At 38.0% G+C, this 20,408-nt stretch overlaps 1 protein-coding gene across 1 annotated transcript in view; it reads left to right on the top strand.

The window, feature by feature from the left end:
• Positions 1 to 4,415, top strand: part of LOC139716585 (phosphatidylinositol 5-phosphate 4-kinase type-2 alpha-like) — a 56,863-nt gene extending 52,448 nt beyond the window's left edge. Inside the window, exons 7-9 of the mRNA XM_071628112.1 lie at positions 1,649 to 1,913; positions 2,938 to 3,041; positions 3,962 to 4,415. Coding sequence (XP_071484213.1) covers positions 1,649 to 1,913; positions 2,938 to 3,041; positions 3,962 to 4,042 — 450 coding nt within the window. The 3' untranslated portion in view covers positions 4,043 to 4,415. The remainder of the gene's footprint in view (positions 1 to 1,648; positions 1,914 to 2,937; positions 3,042 to 3,961) is intronic.
• The last annotated feature ends 15,993 nt before the right edge of the window (positions 4,416 to 20,408 follow it).

Genomic DNA, 20,408 nt, shown 5'->3' on the forward strand with positions numbered 1-20,408 from the left:
AGCAGACTCAGAACTGAACAAATGTTCTCCGAGAGAATGTCCCAAAAGTTTGCCAGAGAAATTTGACTGAAGTGGATCATCACAGATGTATCTTGTTTAATACACCTAGGCAGTGATACAGAAACAGCCAGCGCATAGATATTTAACTTGTTTGCTTATATTACAAATATTATATTACAAAGCATCATTATCTCTCATAGCATGACTGATTTTTTGTAGATTTACTGGGAAACACTTATTTGTGCAGATCTAATTGGAAACACTGATTTTTTGTGAATATTCTTATTGTTTGCCCCCTTCCACTTGACAAGTAAGAACTGGAAAATTTGCTACAACGTGTAGTCTGTAGAAAGTGATAACTTGTTTAATGCTTATTATGGCTCTTTTCTGTTGATGATGAAAGGATGTATCACTTATAAACTCTGGTTTATATACTAGTACTCTTGTTCTCTTCACTTTCTTATCAAGGGCCTAGATGTAACATAATATTTGTTGTGTATATTCAAAGGCCAGTTTTGTTGTGGGTCAATGATTGCTCTGCTTAAGAGGAAACTCTGCTGATAATGAGAGGTTAGTTTTGTGATGGTCTGAGAAGGGGGCTTAATAACCTGAAGGAGGGGTATAAAGGGTGGACGTGAAGGGAGGGATGGAATGCATCCAGGGTAGAGAGAAATGGTGGACAACACTGCCTGATGGGAACCACACCTTAAAGGAATCGTATAGTTTTGGTTGAGACTTAATTTCAGGTTTCTAACATTTTTTTGGTGAGATAATGAGAAACCTTTTATGAAATATGAAAGAGAATGTAATTCCATGAGGATTTCAACGTTTATTTGATGAAAATTGATTTTGAAATGGCCGAGATATCCAAAGTACACGTAGAGTGATCCTAAAAAGTGTGGGACCCACATTTTATTACTATTGTTTTGTTTTACTTTGTTTTTTGGATGTTTCAGCTATTCCAAACCCGATTTTCATCAAATAAACTTTGAAATCCTCTTAAAATGGTATGCTCTGTACTATTTCATAAGTGTTTTCTTGGTATCTCACAAAAAAGTTAAAGCCCAATTTTCATCTCCACCAGTACTCTACCATCCCTTTAAACCTTAAAACCCGTTGAGGACGGGCTGATTTTGCTACATATAACACGCATTTCCCATAGACACCTGCCCGAGTATACTCGGGACTAGTCTTCAACGGGTTAAGACTGGGATGGGGCGGAAGAAGTAGGAGATCTTTGTGGCAGGCTGAGTCTATGTTAGAATGTGAAGACACTAGTCTTGTCCGAACCTTCAGTATAAAATTACTGGACATCAAAAACACCCTCATCATGAAACCAACAACAGTGTCTAAAAGCACTCCCCCAGAACAAAGTGCTGCATTCACTCGCATGTTATATTCAACTTGCGTATGTGTGGATGTGTGTCATTGGCACACTACAGTGATTAGGTACCCAATTTCCACGGGTATACAGTATGTCCATTCGCAATGAATGGGAGTAAGTTTAGCTACTTCCGGTGGCTTCAATGTCGTGCTTGTGGCAATGTATAGCTCGCTTTATCTAGTGTGTATGATAATGGTCAGAACAGGAAATGAAGCCTTTTTTTATAACCTTTGACCCTTCCCCTACCTCCACCCACATTCTCAGTTTCTGTCAGAGTTGAAGATCATGGACTACAGTCTCCTGGTGGGGATCCACGACAAGGAGAAATATGAGCAGGACCGGCAGCAGGAGGAGACGGCTAGCCAGGAGAACGGCGACGCCGTCGTCGACGAGGAGGCCGGTGAGGACTCCGGGAGCGGCGAGTGCCTGACCCCGCCTGACAGCCCCGGCATCACGCCCCGGACAAGGCACGTCATGATCGAGGAATACGACCCCAGCACCGACGTCTATGCCGTCAAAGGCTACGACAGTGAGTTCATCCAACCCATGCAACACTCAAATATCGAAAAAACAAACAAACAAACAGGTCCGTCCCCACATTCCTTGTGATGGAAACTGAACAGCACAAATGAACCAATTGAGGATCTTGTAAAAATTTGCATGACTGTAGCATCCATATGTTGTTACATTTCTCTCCCTTTCTGGCCTCATATTTTCCTGTTGTGCAGTACGTTTTCATTTGAATGCATATGTGCAACTGGTATTCAAATCAAACAGTTTTAAGTTACCAGTAGCACATGAATTGATATGCTTATCCTGTAAATGTATGTGTGGGAACGTACAGGAACGAGCAGTATCACTCTTCTGAGGAAAAGGAAGTGTTAGGTGGTACTTGAAATCAGAGTGAAGACGATAGTTTTCATTTCGCAAGGAGGAAGTAACATGATTTTGTACGCTACCGTCACAAAGATTGCGTGTTCTTGCCTGATTATATTATTTTAAGTTTAGAAACTTATCCTTGTAGAGAAGCCTTTAGTAATCGTTGGTTTTTTTTTTTCCTTCCTTTTTCTTTTTCATTGTGTTTAACAGCAGTATAAAATTATATTATACAGAGAGTTTTGGTAGGATTTGTGTCTACTCTCATCCTTCCTGTAGTTTTGCTGCAGGGTGTCTAAGAAATTATGGTCTGTAATAGTTAATGACATGGTGGCTAGATTACGCGACAAGTAATGCATGTGCCAATTTTCAGGGCGATTGCGCGATCGACGGCTGAGATCTTGGGGGGGGGGGGGGTGAATCGACCCTCCTCCAGCAACAGAACAGGCCAAAAAGCCCGGCCTGGTTAGGGTTAATATATTAGGAGTATGTCCTATTATATACACAGTGTTCCAAAAAGATTAGCTACATTACTTCGTGCTGTCATTAAACATTTGGCACCATGCTTTTATGATGTCTCTTTTTGTACAGGCTGCCCCAAACAGATGATTCCAACTTCTTCGTGCTATTACTGATATAATGCAATGCTAACCATAACATCTCTGTCTGACATACAGGGTGTCCCAGAAAGATGATCTACTTCATGGCACTAATCGACATCCTGACTCACTGGGGTGCCAAGAAGAAGGCTGCCCAAGCTGCAAAGACCGTCAAACATGGGGTAAGAAACCATGAGAGTCTTGTAAACCTGTCTCTTGTCAGCAGTGCTGCCCTATCACGCCATGGCTCAGCATAATTTTTGGACACCGCTGATGAAAATACTGCAACATCTTTTCATTTAACATATGGAATCAACATATGCATTGTGAGATTTATTTCATGGAGAATTGCCTTCAGACTGTAACGTATATTAGAATTACGCAAGAATTATTTCATAGCTGAAATATACTAGCTTTCCTTTGTCTTAGTCCCCTTTATCTGTAGCACTATGATAGTTCAGAATGGACTCTTGTAAACATTGTGCAGACTTGACCATTTTGTATGAACCTGATATTTAGGATTTTATCTGTTTTACTTGGATGGGGATAGCTCTGAGATGATGCCTCATTGTTGCTGCTGTCACTTGCCATACGGAGTTTTTGTGAAGGAAAGTCCTTTGCACTACTTTCATCCATGCTGATCTCTTCTTCAGATATGCTTATATACAGTTGATGTGAAGTTTGTGTCTGTTTATACTGTATTACAACCTACACTGTATGATGATTACAATGCATTCCCGTTATAACGAACACGATTATAACGAAATTCTGGTTATAATGAAGTAAAAATTTTGGCTGCAATGTTATCCACTCTATGTATTTATATTGTTTATTTGTTCGGTTATAACAAAATTTTGATATTAAAAAAAAAACAAAAAAACTGCTGGTCCCGAGGACTTCGTTATAACAGGAGTCCACTGTAATGTGAAATGTACATTTTATTGCTTTAAGGTCCTTTGTACCGATTATTTTTAGGAACAGTAATGTCCATTTGTTCTACTGTGAAAATGTAATGAAGTCTACTACCAACTTGAATTGCTTCTGATTTTCTGTGCATTCTTCTTTAATATCTACAAAAATTCCGTTATCTGCTTGCCGACAGGCCGGTGCCGAAATCTCTTCCGTCAAACCCGAGCAGTACGCCAGAAGATTCCTAGACTTCATCTCAAAGGTCATGGAATGAACAGTGCTGCACCTGTCAGGAGGGAACTTTTGGATGGATGTAAACACAGTCAGGAGCTTTCATATCCGTTGTATACAGAGCGCAAGAGAGGGAAGGGGAGCAAGTGAGAAAGAGAGAGAGAGCGAGAGAGAGAGAGAGAAAGATAGAGAGGGAGAGAGCATGAATGTCTCCCTTTGCAAGGAGTTGCGTTCACATCCAGGTTTACATAATATGATATGTGTTATTCTTTAAAAACTCCTTTGAGGAAAGAATGTAATGCTGAGGCGGGGAGCGCTCGTACAGTGTGCAACAGAAGAACGATGGGGGTGACATTTGACCTTGCCGTTCCACCTCCCCTTTCTCTGTTTCTTCATTTCTTTTGTATGTTTAAGTTTGTGGCTATTTTTGTATGTGTCATAGGATGTTATCCCCTGTGTATAGAGAAAAACTTTTGTCAGCTATGTTCACGTTTTGAGTTGCATTCACGTGCTCCCCCGGTGAAGTATGGGTGTATAATTGTCGTGTGGTAGGCATGCTCAGAACTCCTCTCGCAGCACTTCCGGGAGTTCGTTTGCAGAGCATATCGTCACAGATGGTCGTGCGTTTACGCGGCAGCGACCGCTCTCTCGAAAGCCCCTTCCATCGTCCGTCACGTGGTGTCGGAGCACCATGCGTAAAAAGTGTTGTTCTCGCCTCCTAGTTTGACAGTGAAACGTTGATACCTCCTGCCTACCTTCCTGCGGTATCATGTTTTTTTTTCCTCTCTCTGAATTCTTACGGCGTCTTCCAGGGGCCCTAAGCAAAATATTCCAGAGTACAATGTTTCTACTTCTATTTCTTTTTTCATGACTGTGACAACAGAGCCACATTTTACTAAACAGAAATCACCATCTAATGCCCTTATGAGCATTTCTCTTTTTCTTTTCGTCTATTTATTTATTTAGTTTTTGGGTAGCCTGTGGTGATTACGCCATTGAAACTTAACCTAGACTTCTTTTCAGAGTACTTGTCACATGCATCATCCTGGTTTGATTTTCAAGTTAGAATTTGACCAGATTTGCTTGGGAGGCATGTGCACAAAGGGACTAATCTTGCTTATAGCACGTCCCCTCTTTTAGGACATAGACTGAATATTGTGTATGCCGTATATGTCGCGGGTGATTTATTTTTGTGAATTTCACGAATTGAAAGCTATTCACAAATTTAAAACAGGTGATATCATTATCGCTGATCTCAACGTGGATGTGACATGCACAGACACTTTTCTCCATTCATTACTGCATTCCGTGATCGCGAATTTAACAACTTGGGAAAGTTTGGAAAATCCCGATTCGCAAAAACTACACACTGAACATATGGCGTATACAGTATTATTGCAGCATTGTAGTCCTTACTTCTTTACCAGCGGTCTAACTGTCACCAAATAATGATTAAAAAGAATGATTGTGCTTGAAGACTTGATCGATTTTCTAAATATTCCAGTGACACTCCAGTGATGATTAGTGACAGGTAAAATTTTGTTGTAATGTACATTGTACAGTTGCAATTGATTGTAAAGGTTGATGCCAATCACAGCCTGTACTCTATCTATACTGCAGCCCTGAAGTCGAGGCTGTTTCGATGGCTTTGGGAGCCTCTTCCAAATACTGGTCACTAGTTCAATTCATACTGCTCAAATGTCCCGAAATCTGCTGTAATTGTTGTTGTTGTTGTTGTTGTTGTCATGGTCACCGATTTTTCCCTTCAGATCAGTTTTGGAAGTCAATTACTTTCCATTTGGCATGAAATTCCCCTACATGCTGCAAATACACACAGCATATGGTAGGGCATCAGTACTAAATCTCACAACATACATATGTGAAATATCAACCTTTTGGTAGACTCTGTGTAATGTCTCCAAGTTGCTTTCAGTGGATGGGGATGTTCATAACGAGGCCAAAATGGCCTGATCCCCATCTGAATCACCTCCATGTGAATGATTTAAAACAAACAAAAAAAAAGTGCCAGTTTGGATTGCCCTTCGTATGATTAAAATTTTTATATAAGACCCAAGACTCATTTGAAACGGTTCAAGGTACCTTAAGAAATCGACTTTTGCCCAGTATCGAGTGCGGTATTGGTGGTGCTCGGGTGTGAATGTGAACAAACTCGCAATTAGTTGCAACTCTACAGTGCACAGGGCTATTCAGGAATGTACACTAGATGATCTGCCCCTTCATCATTACAGGCGAAACCCGTGGCGAAACAATCCGTGTGTATTATCGGAATGCAGGGAGTCGTAGGCATTAATATACAAAGCTGATAATTCCATCCTTTTTCTGTGTTTTCCTGTCTGAAAAATGAACCAAATACCCGCATGTATGCAACTATACTTGTTCTGCTCTGCGATAGCCCAGCGCATGTCAGTGTGTCATATGCGTAGAAGAGATATCTTAGCTTGTCGTTAACATTCTTTTTCTGAAAATGAAAAATATCAACTCCATTAGCTTGCAGATTTGTGTAAGCATAACTTTTTTTTCCATCGAGTTATGCACTTTGTACACTGTTGAAAATCTGCGATAGGTTTAAAATATCTTGGGAAAGGCTTTGTTTGTATAGCAGTAACTTACGCCATTCACATGTGTCATTTTGTACAAAATTGTATTATATATTTACATATGTATACGTATCAACACGTACGTATGTATGTATGAATGTTTATCCATACATATGTATGTGATGATGTGGTGAATAATATATGAGATGTGGCACCCTTCAAAATGTATTTGATAACGCATACTTAACCTTGTAAAGATATGTACTGATGCTGTTGTGGTGCTATACTGAATGTGTCGTCATATTGGACAGTGATTGACAGCTGCGTGTCCTTCCAGTTCAAATTTTTAGTGCGAAGAGGGTCGGTGAATGAGAGTGCCGCCATGGACTGAAGTCAAGGCTAGTGTAGGGAAGGGATCAGATGTGAGATAGCACTCTGCTCTGCCCCATTCAGATCTGCAAAGATAGCTAGAAATTGTACGAGTTAACTTAAAAGTAGAGGAACGTAAATTTAGGGGACTGATGCACATACAAGTGCTAAGATGTTTCAGCACAACTATGAGACGAAGAAATGATTAAAAAAGAAATCAGATATAGTGAGAAATTGCATTTTGTGTAGAATTTTCTGTGCCCAGTAACTCCTTAGTCTTCGTTTCATCACATACACTGTACTGTTAATACATGTATCTGCTAGCATAACCCATTGCTGCAGTTTAAATCATGCATCCATAACAGTTACCAGACATTTTTTTTTTTAAGAATTGGGGACAAAAAGCAACAGAAAAACTCAACAACAGGAAAATAACAACATCAGACTAGCAAAGCATGCAGCGGGAAAAAAAATACCATGATGTAAAGCTAAAGCTAGCTGGTGTTTCAAAGAGTGCATGAATATGGTTGCAATATGGGTGGATGAACGCCAGTTTATACTTTGCCAGTTGCCAGCCAGTGTTAAATATCAGTAATCAGCTTTTCAATGATAAGCCTGACCATACATGTACATTTCCTTTGTCTTCTATTTTTTTCTTCTTCTTTTCTTAACTGGAAGGGGTGGGGGGGGGGGGGGTTGAAAATGGTATATATTGTCGGCGGGGTGACAAGACCTTGTATCTCAAATTTTGGTGAAAATGACTTTTTTGGACTAATGGTCAGATAATCACTTAAAGTGATGTCCTGTCCAAATCCTTGCTGTCTTACCCCCAAAAATGAAGCTACCATGGCATGTCAAAGGAAAGGCAGTCCCATTTGTTATAGTACTTTGGCTGACATGTTTTTTTACTCTCCTGAACATTTGACATTTTGTAGATGCAAGGTCTTGTCACCCCAGCGATGATATATTTGTTGAAGGCTTTGTAGAGCAGGTTGTTGCTACTGGACATTGATTATGGAAGTTTCTGCGACTAGACATTGTGTGTTACCACCATGTCGTCCTGCCGCATACTTCGGATGGATAGAATCGAATGATCCTTGGGGTAGACTACTCGCAATCAGAAGGACATGCGAAACTCATATGCACTGGTTCTTGAGTCGATCACATTGAGCGGTGCTGTAGCCCTGGTAGAGAAAAACTGGACCAAGTCAAGTCAGTCAGAGGACATAGTTTCCCGTAGATTTCCCTGTGGCAGATGTTTGCATTGTACGTAATCTTGATGTTATCGTACAAGGTTGTACCGTAGCAGATGCATAAAGGGTTTGCATTTCCAGAGAGAGGGTGAAAGGCAAATTATAACTCGTACAAAAAGTCAGGCACTGTGTGAAGCACGACTTTCATCAATTTTCTTTTAAAAGATGCGGACAGCTGTGTCAACCATATCCCTGTAGTATACATTTGTATGTTCAGGTTACTGGAGATTGATACGTACTTGACAGTTTCCACCACAAGCCGTGTCAGCTTAATAGGGTGTGTGGATGGTGACAGGACCGTAATCTTGACTTCAGATGTCTACCTGTAAAATCATGAGAGTATTACCATTTGATGTGTACCAGGAAAGCTTGCATCTCAAAGGACTTAAACACATTTCAGCCAGGATTAGAAGCATCTTTCAGTGAAATGATGTCAGTTTGTTTCCAAACCTGATACCTCAGTTCATGTAACAAACATTGCATGACTAAATGTCTCCTTCCATCCGATAACATCACTTCAGCATCAGCCTACGTGGGGAAAAGGAAAACCTGTAGTACGCCCACATAAAATCTGATGAGAATTTCTCTAGCAATGTATGCGTTCCAGCCACGTAAACGTAATTTACTGTTTGCGCATCAATGTGTGTATATGAGAGCATACCCTATTTGTTATCTTTTGATGTAACCATACACTTGAAAATCATGTACACTATATATCACTTTGACCCATTTTCGTCCTTTGCTTGTAGTAGATTTGTCTAAGTTTGACGTTGCATAGTTTAATTTGTTATGATGTATTAAAAATGAGCAGGCACCTCTTGGAGTCAAAGCGATGGAGGGCATTCTTGTGTCGTCAGGGTTTATCACTTTGTGTCAAATATGAGAGTGTCTTTATTGTTCTGGGCAACTTTGTTGTATGTTGAAGGCAACTCTGTTGTATGTGGAAGGCAACTCTGTTGTATGTGGAAGGAGAAAGGGCAAGATCTGAGACGATGGACCAAAATGTGCTGTCTTGTTTGCCCCTTCCTCTCGTCGCTACCCTTTGGCCTCCCTGTGGTGTCAGGCTCTGTTGAAAGAAGTGGATTAGGGCAAAGATCCTATACACTACGTATAAGATGGTCAACTCTCAGTCGAAAAGTGAAACGCTGCCGCTTGGAATTGTGGGATTTTTAAGGAGTGCGCCAACTAGCGTTGAGCGGGTAAAGTTTCCAGGTGAGCTGTACTTTCCCGAAATGTTTGTGTAGGACCAAGACAGGCTAAGACAAGAAAGAAGGAATTTTCTGTAAAGAATCATGAGTAAATCTAAAAATTGGTGCAGTTGCATTTAACTGCATCAATAGCTACACCAAACCATCAGCAGGTTTATCATTATTTCGATTTCCAAAAGACTGTGCACAGCGAGTTTTTGTCTTGCCACCCTGGTCACAGTGAGCAGTAGACTCGCACACAGCTCCCTCAGCTCCGCTCGCAGGTCGCTACACTTGCTGTGACTGTGCACGTCTACAAATTATTGCGAGCTGCCTTTGCAAAAGGCTAATGCTTGTTCGATCTATACCCGCTCAACGCTAGCGGGCGGCAGCCACTTCCGTTTCACTATCCGCCATGTAAAATCAGGAGAGTTGATCATCTTATGTAGTGTAGGGTCTTTGATTAGGGTCTCTGCAGTAGACAATCAAGTGTGTTGTCCTTGTGTGTCCCTGTTTACCACCTTAATGTGGGTATGGTTTGCAAAACCATCTCTCTGTTGTAATCACAAAGAGTGTTATCGTTGATATCGTAGCGATGAGAGAAAAACTTGCCTCTGTGACTTATGCTTGTCCGTATTAACAATGGGAATTTCATATACTTCAACCGCTTTTATTTCAGTTGATTAATACTGTTGCAATAAATGTTCTCCAAAGCAAAAGGACTTTAATCTGTGAAATCCCCCCCCCCCCCCCCCACCCCCGACACTGATCAATACTGAAGCAGCCTGTCCTCTTTGGCATTGTACTGTAGACTGAAAACATTCACCGAGGTTAACAAGGAACAAAGCATGCTGCTTGAGTGGTCCTCTGCATCGCATTGCTCCTGGACATTACCTTCTAATTTCTTTATTGTATGAATAGGGCCAAGCCGAGGAGTATATACGGGGAAAAATAACAAAAACAAAAACAGCTTGTGGCTGTCAAAAAGGATTCACATCTGTGAGTTTTTAAGATTGTGTACATGTAAGGATTTCTGTGGTACATGTAACACCAGAGAATTTTTCCTTGGGCTTGTGCAAGTGACTTAACTGCAAGGTACTTTAATAGGATGAAACATGTTTTAAAAGTGGGCAATAGGACCTGAAATACATTTAGATGGGGAAATGCTACTCATGCACAGAGTGTATGTCAATAAAACAAAAGAGAGAACATATTGATACTTTTATGCTTTAGTGCTTCACTTTTGGCCAATTTGTCTCTCAAGAGCAGCTGTAAGTTTCAAATGTGCATAGGTGTGCGATGTAGGCACGCCTGGTACAGATATGTTTAGTTTTGTTCTTGAGTTTTATTTTATGTTGGTAATGTTCATTCCAAGTTATGCACTGCTTATAGGCAATGTATAGAAATTTCCAAAGGACAACTGTCATCTAAACTGAAGTGGACATGATGAGTAATAAGTTTTTTGTCTTTTAATTTATTTTGCATTTTCTGTTTGATGAATGAGAACATGCCATGGACTGGCAAATAGATCTGCCCTCCTTTTTTTTTTCTTGAGGAGAGAGTCAAACTAAAAACATGAATATTAAATTCATTGATTAGTAATGATAATGGAATGGCCCAACAAAATATCCTGATGTGTATGATAATTTGTTTTTTAATGCAGAGGAAAAACCATATGTTTTATTGCCTTCCATACAGTGGGAGAAAAAGTATAACAAAACAGAACACTAAAAGTACAATCATGTAATTTGAGTCATATTTGATTTGTCTGTTGTACAAGTCACATTTGATTTGTCTGTTGTACAAGTCGCAAACAAAGCATGGGCTTTCTTAGGATTTTTTTTTCTTTCTTTTTTTTTTAAACCTGGTGCTGCTAAAACTATGTTTAGGCAAGTGAAACAGGGTGACCAAAAAAAAAAAAAAGAATTACATAGCACTAGACTGGTCTGCAGCGGTCATGGGCTATAGGTTTGACAGGGCCAAGAGGTGAAAAAAGTGTGATTTGGGTTTTTTTTTTTTTTTTTTTAGAGGGTTGATTATTTACATAGGAAGAGTGATCCCATGAATGGAAAACAGGCTTGACAGGGGATGCCATTTCACAAACGAGAAGGCAAGATATACAAAATTTTGAAATGGAATTTGTGGTGGAGGTACATGTAGAGAGAAGGATTGTTTCCCTCAAATGTTCGTCAAAGCCCCTGTCCCTCGAACCGTGGTATGTTTACAAGTTAATCTTTTCCTGCGCTTATTTCTGTGTATTCCTCACTCGATGTCTTGCCATACAACTAGAATATTCTGTCAATATTGTAATGCTTTATAAAACTGTGTATATTTCTGGCAAGTAGAATACCAGGGTGTCACAATGGTGTTGATTTCATCTCATTCATCGGCGTGATGAAAATGGAATGAAAATGTTCTCCTATCCATCCATTTTGTATGAATGTCTTCAATAGTGAATTTTCATAAGGAAAAGAAACAATTTTTTGGCACAACTTGTCATACAGTCTTCTGTATTTAAAGTATAAGTATTGATGGAAGGGTTTTCGATTACAATGCTAATCTACTTGAATGTACAGTTATCATGTACATGATTCTGAGACACAAATATTGCATTAGGATGTGCTCAGGTGGAGTTCACATTGAGGTTAAGTGCAGCATGGACAGATAGTGACTAAGTAGGGGTACCTCATGTAGCATTACATAGATCATTCATAATCCTATGGTGGTATCAAAGCAAAAAAAAAAAAAAAAAATGGAGAGAATCACAGAATTTCCGGGGGTTTTTTTCTCTCTCTTTCTGATATGGAATGTAGAAAGTGATCCCAGATATTTTATCATCTTTTATTCATCAATTCTTTTTTCAAAATTTATTATTTATTTATTCATTTATTTATTGATAATTATTGTTTTTCTTTGGTCAGCTGAATGAAGTGGTACAGTGTACATGATGATATGGGAAGATTTTGTTGGGCAGAGTGATGTTTGTGGAAGAAAAAATAATGGCAGAATGAAACAACAACAAAACAGGGTATAGGCCAAAGAGGCTCTTTCACATTTTATTGTCATATATGCTTTGATTTTGTGGCTTACAGTGTGACGCGATTCTTGATCTCAGTGCTGACATGACACGTTTCGTGTGTGCTTAGCCTCGTTTATCCCTAGAGGAGCTAACGTAGATTGGGAGCAGCACCAAACCCCTGGGATGGGAATTCACAATGGTGGTTTAAATTTCGTCCATGGATTACTGAAAAACACGATATATTCGTGGCATGAAGATTTCGCGAATTGGAGCTGACGGGCTTTCTTGCAGCATAAAATTTTTGCAAATTGCCAGTGGCATCCAATGCATATTGTGTAGGCAAGAACTTTCGCGTACATTTTAATTTCGCGAATTTTGGCACTCGCGAAATTTGCGAAATTAAAATGCATGCGAACATTCCTTCTTTTACAGTATGCAAATTATGCATGACACGTTGTGTATGCCAAAAAACATCCAATGAACATAGGAGGGAATGCCCATTTCACACTTATTTCAGTCCATGGATTCAATTTAAACAGTGGGTTTAATAGAAACTACCTTTGTGAATTTAGATCCTAGTGTGTCTGCCTCCAATTGCACGTTCATAGCATACTGAAATGGGTGTGTACAGAATTATCTCCTCACGCAGTATTACACAAGATTGTGTCATTTTGGATTTCATGGTGATGGCGTTTCGTGTATTTCATCTGTGTAGTGTCTGTTCACTTACTGTATACGCCAAATATTTTGCGAGATTTTCATTTTCGCAAATTTCGCGAGTCAAGTTAAAAACACGCAAAAATATTGACTCTAATGCTGATCTGAATGTGACGTACGCGTATACATTTCTCCGTTCAGAACAAGACTCCACGATCGCGAATTTAACCACTCGCGAAATTGTCGGGAAGTCCGGATTCGCGAAAATTTAGACTTGCAAAATATATGGCGTATACAGTAATAATGTTAGGTCAAATGATAGTGTCATTACATCACCATAGACAAAACAGAGTAAATTTTTTGTTTTCGATGATAGGGAAAATAGTTGGGAAAAAATGATGTGTAGTTTATTCATTCTTTTTTTTTTTTGGTTGTTATTTTGGGTTTTTTGTTTGATGTTTAAAGGTGGAATTCATTGCTACGTAGTGGGGGGGGGGGAGGGGGGAGGTAATCTGATTATATGATTAAAAAGTTGACTCTTTCTCCCATAGTGTGTACATCAAATTAAAGAGCATTGTAATTTCAAACTGTAATCATGACATTGAGAATGGGTAAAGACAGTACCGATGTGCTTGTATGCTCTCGTACACAAAGTCAGTCATCCAGTTTTGTTTGTCACTTTCCACAATGTGTTGTTCACTCTCATACATGTATATTAGTGGAGCGGCATAGCTTGAAAAATTAGAGGAATTGTGCATTTTATGATAAAAGCACCAAATTTCACACACATGTTGACAATTACATTTGAAATAAATTCAGATATTGGGCCATCGCAAATAGCGCCCTCAACGGCTATGGCAGCCATTTTTCAAAATGGCCGCCATAAATGCCATTTTTCGTAACAATTTACAAATTTCAGAAGGGAAAAATCAATAAGATTTTGCAAATGAGTTGGAAATAACATTCAAAATAAATCTAGATATTGGGCCACCGCAAATTGCGCCCTCAACGGCCATGGCAGCCATTTTTCAAAATGGCCGCCATAAATGCCATTTTTCGCAAAAAATCAAAAATTACAGAAGGGAAAATCAGTAAGATTTTGCAAACGAGTGAAAAATAACATTCAAAATAAATTCAGATATTGGGCCATCGTAAATAGCGCCCTCAATGGCCATAGCAGCCATTTTTTCAAAATGGCTGCCATAAATGCCATTTTTCGTAAAAATTTACAAATTTCAGAGGGGATAATCAATAAGATTTTGAAAACGTGTCGGAAATAGCATTCAAAATAAATTTAGATATTGGGCCATCGCAAATTACGCCCTTAACGGCCATGGCAGCCATTTTGTAAAATGGCCGCCATAAATGCTAGTTTTCGTAAAATTTTACAAATTCCAGAAGGGAAAATCAATAAGATTTTGCAAACGAGTGGGATATACCATCTAAAATAAATTTAGATATTGGGCCATCGCAAATTGCGCCCCCAATGTTCATGGCAGCCATTTTTTTTCAAAATGTGACCCTCCATCACAAAACAAACAGAAAGTCGCCAGACATGAAATTTTAGTTAAGAGCATATTCTGAAAGAGCAGACTTTAAGCTTTAAAATGATGTATAACTCAAATCAAATGGACTGAGAAAAGAGGCTCTGAAGTACAGTGTCTATTCAAGCGCTTAATCTTTACCAAGCCATGCTGGCTGAATGATGAATGGGACAAAAAAACAGGATGTAAACCACTGGAGTAACAACAATGAAGGGATTATCAGATTAAACTAAAATTGAGCATGCCTTATTAACACATTCTGACCTTAATTAATGCCAACTTTCAAAGCAGTAGCATCATCCTTTCAAAAGTTATAGGAGTTGAAAGTGAAGAGTGTGTTCAAGGTTTTTAAGAAATGAAAAGGGGACTCTAAAGACACACTTCCTCTTTCAGAAAATATGAAAAAGTCAAGATCGGCTCGGTTGACCCATTTCACCTATTTTCAGTCCTTGCACAAAATCAGTGTGTGTGACTTTTGTTCGCTTTGTGATGCACAGTCACAAATGGTCGCCATAAATGCAATATTTCTTTTTCTTTTATGAAGATGTCCTGATGCCGGAAGAAGACAATAACAAACATTTTTTGCGCAAGTTGACAATTACGTACTAAGAAGTTTAGACATTCAGCCATCATAAGCTGTGTTCTCAATGGCTATTTCAGCTATTTGTCAAAATGGCTACAATACACTCTTCTTTTTTTTGTCTTGAAAATTAGCTTAACTTCAGAAGGAGAAGACAGTAAAATACTCACAGAGACATTATACAATCTGAAATATGGTATTAAAGAAATCATTTGAGGAACAACTAAAATGAACAAGGCAAATGCTTAACGATTATATCTCACCAATGTTGAATGCATATTTTAGGTGGCAAACATGAAAAAAGAGTAATATGAATATCCAGGGATAATGGCGCCATGTATTAACTTTGACAGTAACACCATATCATTGAATATATGGGACTATATGATGTGCATCTATTCTAAAATGTAACTTCCTAAATATTCTTAAGACAGATACGAAAAAATGGCTTTTCATTTTACGAAAAAAGTTAATTTACTTGCTATGCTTTCATTAAAAGACATACCTTTGATATCCATACTGTTAGCCATCACACGAGAAATACTGCAATTAGAACTAAACTGAAAACATGAATTTAGAACTAACCCATCAATAAAGCCTTTTTTTAAATTTAAATTTCTTTGAACACCAGATTGCATTAGATATAATGGCCGTTTAGCAGTATTCTATTGCTTTCTCCTTCTGGAATAAGAAAATAAAAAAAAAGGAGTGTGTGGAAGCCATTTTGACAAAGAGCTGCCATAGCCTTTGGGGACTATGTTTAAATGGTGGCTCAATATCTTCATTTCAAATTCAAATTCAAATTCAAACTTGAATTTATTTGAATGTCTTTTGTCAATTTGCACAAGAAATTGTACTGTCTTCTTCTGATATTATATTTTCAAGAAATAAATAGCATCTATAGTGGCCATTTGGAAAATGGCTGCCATGGTCGTTGATGGTGCCATTTGCAATGACCCAATGTATTATTTTCTTTTGAATATGATTTTCAACATATGTACAAGTTTCATTGATTTTCTCTCTGAAATTTAGCGAATCTTTCAAAAAAAGAAGCAGACATCCATGGCGGTCAGCATGGCCCTTGAGGGCGCCTTCTAAGAAGACCTTATACTTAGATTTATTTTTGAGCATAATTTTCAACTTGTTTGCAAAGTCTTATTGACTTTTCCTTTTGACATCAGCAATTTTTTGCCAAAAAAAAGGGGGGGGGGCATCCATGGCAGCTGTTTTGAAACTTGGCTGCTAAGGCTGTTGAGGGTGCACTTTTGGATGGCCTACTTTCAAATTCAGTTTGAATGTAATTTTCCACCTTTGTGGAAATTCTGATTGACGTCTGCAACACTTTACGAAACGAAGACATTTATGGTGGCCATTTTGAAAAATGGCTGGAATGGCCATTGAGGGGGCAATTTGCAATGGCCCAATAAGTTTACTTTTAAATGTAATTTCCCACCTGTTTGCAAAATCTCGTTGGCTTTCCCTTCTGATTTTAGTAAATCTTTCCGAAAATATAGCATTTATGGCAGCCATTTTGAAAAATGGCTGTCATGACCGTTGAGGGTGCAATTTCCGATGGCCCAATATCGAGATTTATTTTAGATGTTATTTCCCATTTATAACCAAAATTTCATTGACTTTTCCCTTTTGAATTGATATGAGTGGCACTTAAATTTCATTTTTTTAAAAATGGCTGCCATAGCCATTGATAGCACAATTTTCAATTGCCTAATATCTGGATTTATTTTGGATGTAATTTCCCGCTTGTTTGCAAAAAAGAAAAAAGAAACTGGCTTTCCCTTCTGAAATTTGCATCTTTTAACAAAAAATGGCATTTATGGCGGCCATTTTGAAAAAAATGGCTACCCTGGCCGTTGAGGGCGCAATTTCCGATGACCTAATATCTAGATTTATTTTGAATGTAATTAACATTAATTTTATGGGCAAAATCTTATTGACTTTTCCCTTTGAAATTTGCAAAATCATCACAGAAGTGGCACATTAGACAACCATTTTGAAAAATGGCTGTCATGGACGTTGAGGGCGCAATTAACAATGGCCAAATATTCAAATTCATTTTGAGTGTAATTTTCCACTTGTTTGCAAAATCTTACTGGTTTTCTCTTCTGAAGTTAGCAAATATTTTGAAAAAAAAATGACATTTATGGCGGCCATTTTGAAAAATGGCTGCCATGGCCGTTGAGGGCGCTATTTCCAATGGCCCGATATCTAGATTTATTTTTAATGTAATTTCCCATTTGTAACCAAAATCGTATTGACTTTTCTCTCCTAAAATTAGCAAATTTTACGAAAACATGGCATTTATGGCAGGCATTTTGAAAAATAGCTGCCATGGACATTGAGGGCGCTATTTACGATGGCCCAATATCTAAATTTAATCTGAACGTGATTGTCAACCTGTGTACGAAATTTGGTGCTTTTATCACAAAATGCACAATTGTTCGGCTATGCCGCTCCACTATATGTATTTTTTGTTTTGTGTAGGTGTGTCTAGCAGTTACTGTATGATGTGTGCACAGTTTGCTTGTTTTAACATATCAAACTCAAGCACAATATGTGCACTTGTAAATGATATATATGTATATATATATCTCAGTATGTTTTTCTAAAGAAATTTTGTGTCACCATATGCAAAGAGAAAAAGCTAAAAAAAAAGTGATTGTAAATCCCATACTACTAGGCAAAAGCCAGCCAAGATGTAAATGTTTTTGTATGTACACTTTTTTGCAAGATATAGTTGTGCGTGTGAATGAAAATGTTTTGTTGTCTTCAGAAAAATAGAGGTGTAAACTGAGATACATTCTATAGTTATGACATCACAGTTTCCACTAGAGTGCCATGTGGACTATTAAAAGAGAAAAGAGGCTCTACTGCCCTCTATGGTCATATATTGAAAGATTTTCCATAATGAACAATGACAGTGCTACATTGATCACTAAAAACAAGGAGAAATGGGATGTGATGTGAAGAATGAAATGAAGAGTCATTCTTGACAAGTGACGAGATGAAGTAGAATGCTATAATACTGTTGGGTCATGTTTGCACGCTGTATAATGCTTGAACTATTCTGAAGTATGATGTACATGTTACACCTTTTTGAAAAGAAGACTGTATAGATTCTGTACAGACACACTCTCATCTCTGTGTATGTATGTACAACACCAATACAATATGGAACACACACACACACACACATACACATAAACAAAACAGATTTGTGTTTAGAGAAAATGTATGATGATAATTATGGATTATTCTAATTTTTTCTTTTTGTCTATGTCTATGAAATATCACCATGTCAGATTTTTGAATGTCATGTTTAGCTCATCGGTCGAAGGAGACGGAGGGCCGCATTTCGAATATTAAAGATTACGGTGCAATTCAAATTTCTGATATAATGTTGTGACTTTCTGCATCTCTCTCTGATGTCTTTACAAGGAGAAGGGTAAAGTCGAAGGTGGCGGGTGTGTGTGATATGTACCTCTATCTCTCTCTATATATATATTATACATGGCTCAACAGCGGTGACCTGGGGCCACTAAAAATTGACGTTAGGCCACTAAATTTCCAAAAAGGTTTACATCGTCGCTGGGGCGACAAGACCTCGTATCTACAAAATGTCAAATGTTAAGGAGAGTAAAACAAACATGGCAGCCAAAGAACTGTATCAAATGGGAGAGCCTTTCCTCTGACATGTCGTGGTGGCGTCATTTTGGGGGTGAGACAGCTAGGATTTTGACAGGACATTACTTAAGTGATTATCTGACCATTAATCCCAAAAAAGTGATTTCATCAAAATTTCAGATACGAGGTCTTGTTCTTTTGGTAGCCTGATTGGGCGGTTAAATTCAAAATGAAATGTTATGTTTCCTTTTATTGCGGGACAACGCATTTCTTTTTTGGGCCACAAAAATGTCAAATTCAAAGATGATAGTGGCCCTAACAAGCCACCAGAGAAAAGTATTAGTGTTGAGCCCTGATAAAATTTTATGTTATGTTGTTTCAATCATTTTTGTATGTACAGTGTACAGCTGTATGTTCATATATATATGTATATATATATATATATATATATATATATATATATATATATATATATATAAAATGGTATCATTATCCGCGTGTTGGAATAAGAGCATGAAGACGATGAAGACAAACAAGTTGACATAATGCATTAGAATCCAACTTCATTTATTTGTAAACCAAATTTTCGACCCTTGCACGGATCTTCCTCAGGGTAAAGGGTCGAAAATTTGGTTTACAAATAAATGAAGTTGGATTCTAATGCATTATGTCAACTTGTTTGTCTTCATCGTCTTCATGCTCTTTTTCCAACATGCGGATAATAATACCATTATATATATATATATATATATATATATACACACACACATATATACCTGCTGTACAGATGTATTCATTTTTTCCCATTTAACCATATGTGGTTCAAATGTACTATGCAAATACATCTAAAAGACACCCATAAATTTATAGCCAAGTAATACAGTGTACAAATACAGTGTACAGTGTACATAATGTCCAACTGGAATCATGTGCACTCAATAGGCTTTTATTCAATGTACAGCTATACATACAAACATACATTTCCCAGGGAGACTAAATAGGATGACAAGCAATGCGGTGCCATGAGACAATTCATTACCATGGTAACTTGAATTTTCACTACGGAAGTGTGTCGTGAAGTACAGTAAAACCCCATCATGACGAGGTCCCTTGGACCTCTGATACTACCTCATTTAAATCATGTGCATTGAAAATGAAGAAAAACATAAGCATAAAGTCATATACCACTTAAACCTATGAGCAGTCTTTATGTTGTTATTACATAAGCATATGGATCATTATTGAGAAATAATTAGCAAAAGAATCATTTGTGAATTGATACAACATAGAGAAAAAGGAAGGCCTTGGAAATGTGTTTTACTTCCTTATTTTTTCTTCTGAAAATCTCTTTGCATGTGGTACATGTACATGCATTCTTCAAAGGTCGCACAGCAGGGTTGAATTCTTGATCCTTTCTACACCTATTTCATCTTTCTCATGTTTTGAACAATTCAGAAAGAGTGAAAATAGTAGTTGGTAAAATAAGATGAAAATGAACAAAATTACATTGTATTAAATGCATTTGCTTCTTTTTCTGAATATTTGTGCAAGTAGAGTAACATGTGTTATTGAAGTTCTTTTACACTGTTGGCTCAGATGG

Source organism: Diadema antillarum, unplaced genomic scaffold (genome assembly GCF_040938485.1).
Source record: "Diadema antillarum isolate AM-2024a unplaced genomic scaffold, OU_Dant_1.0 scf00000067, whole genome shotgun sequence".
Taxonomy (NCBI): Eukaryota; Metazoa; Echinodermata; class Echinoidea; order Diadematoida; family Diadematidae; genus Diadema; species Diadema antillarum.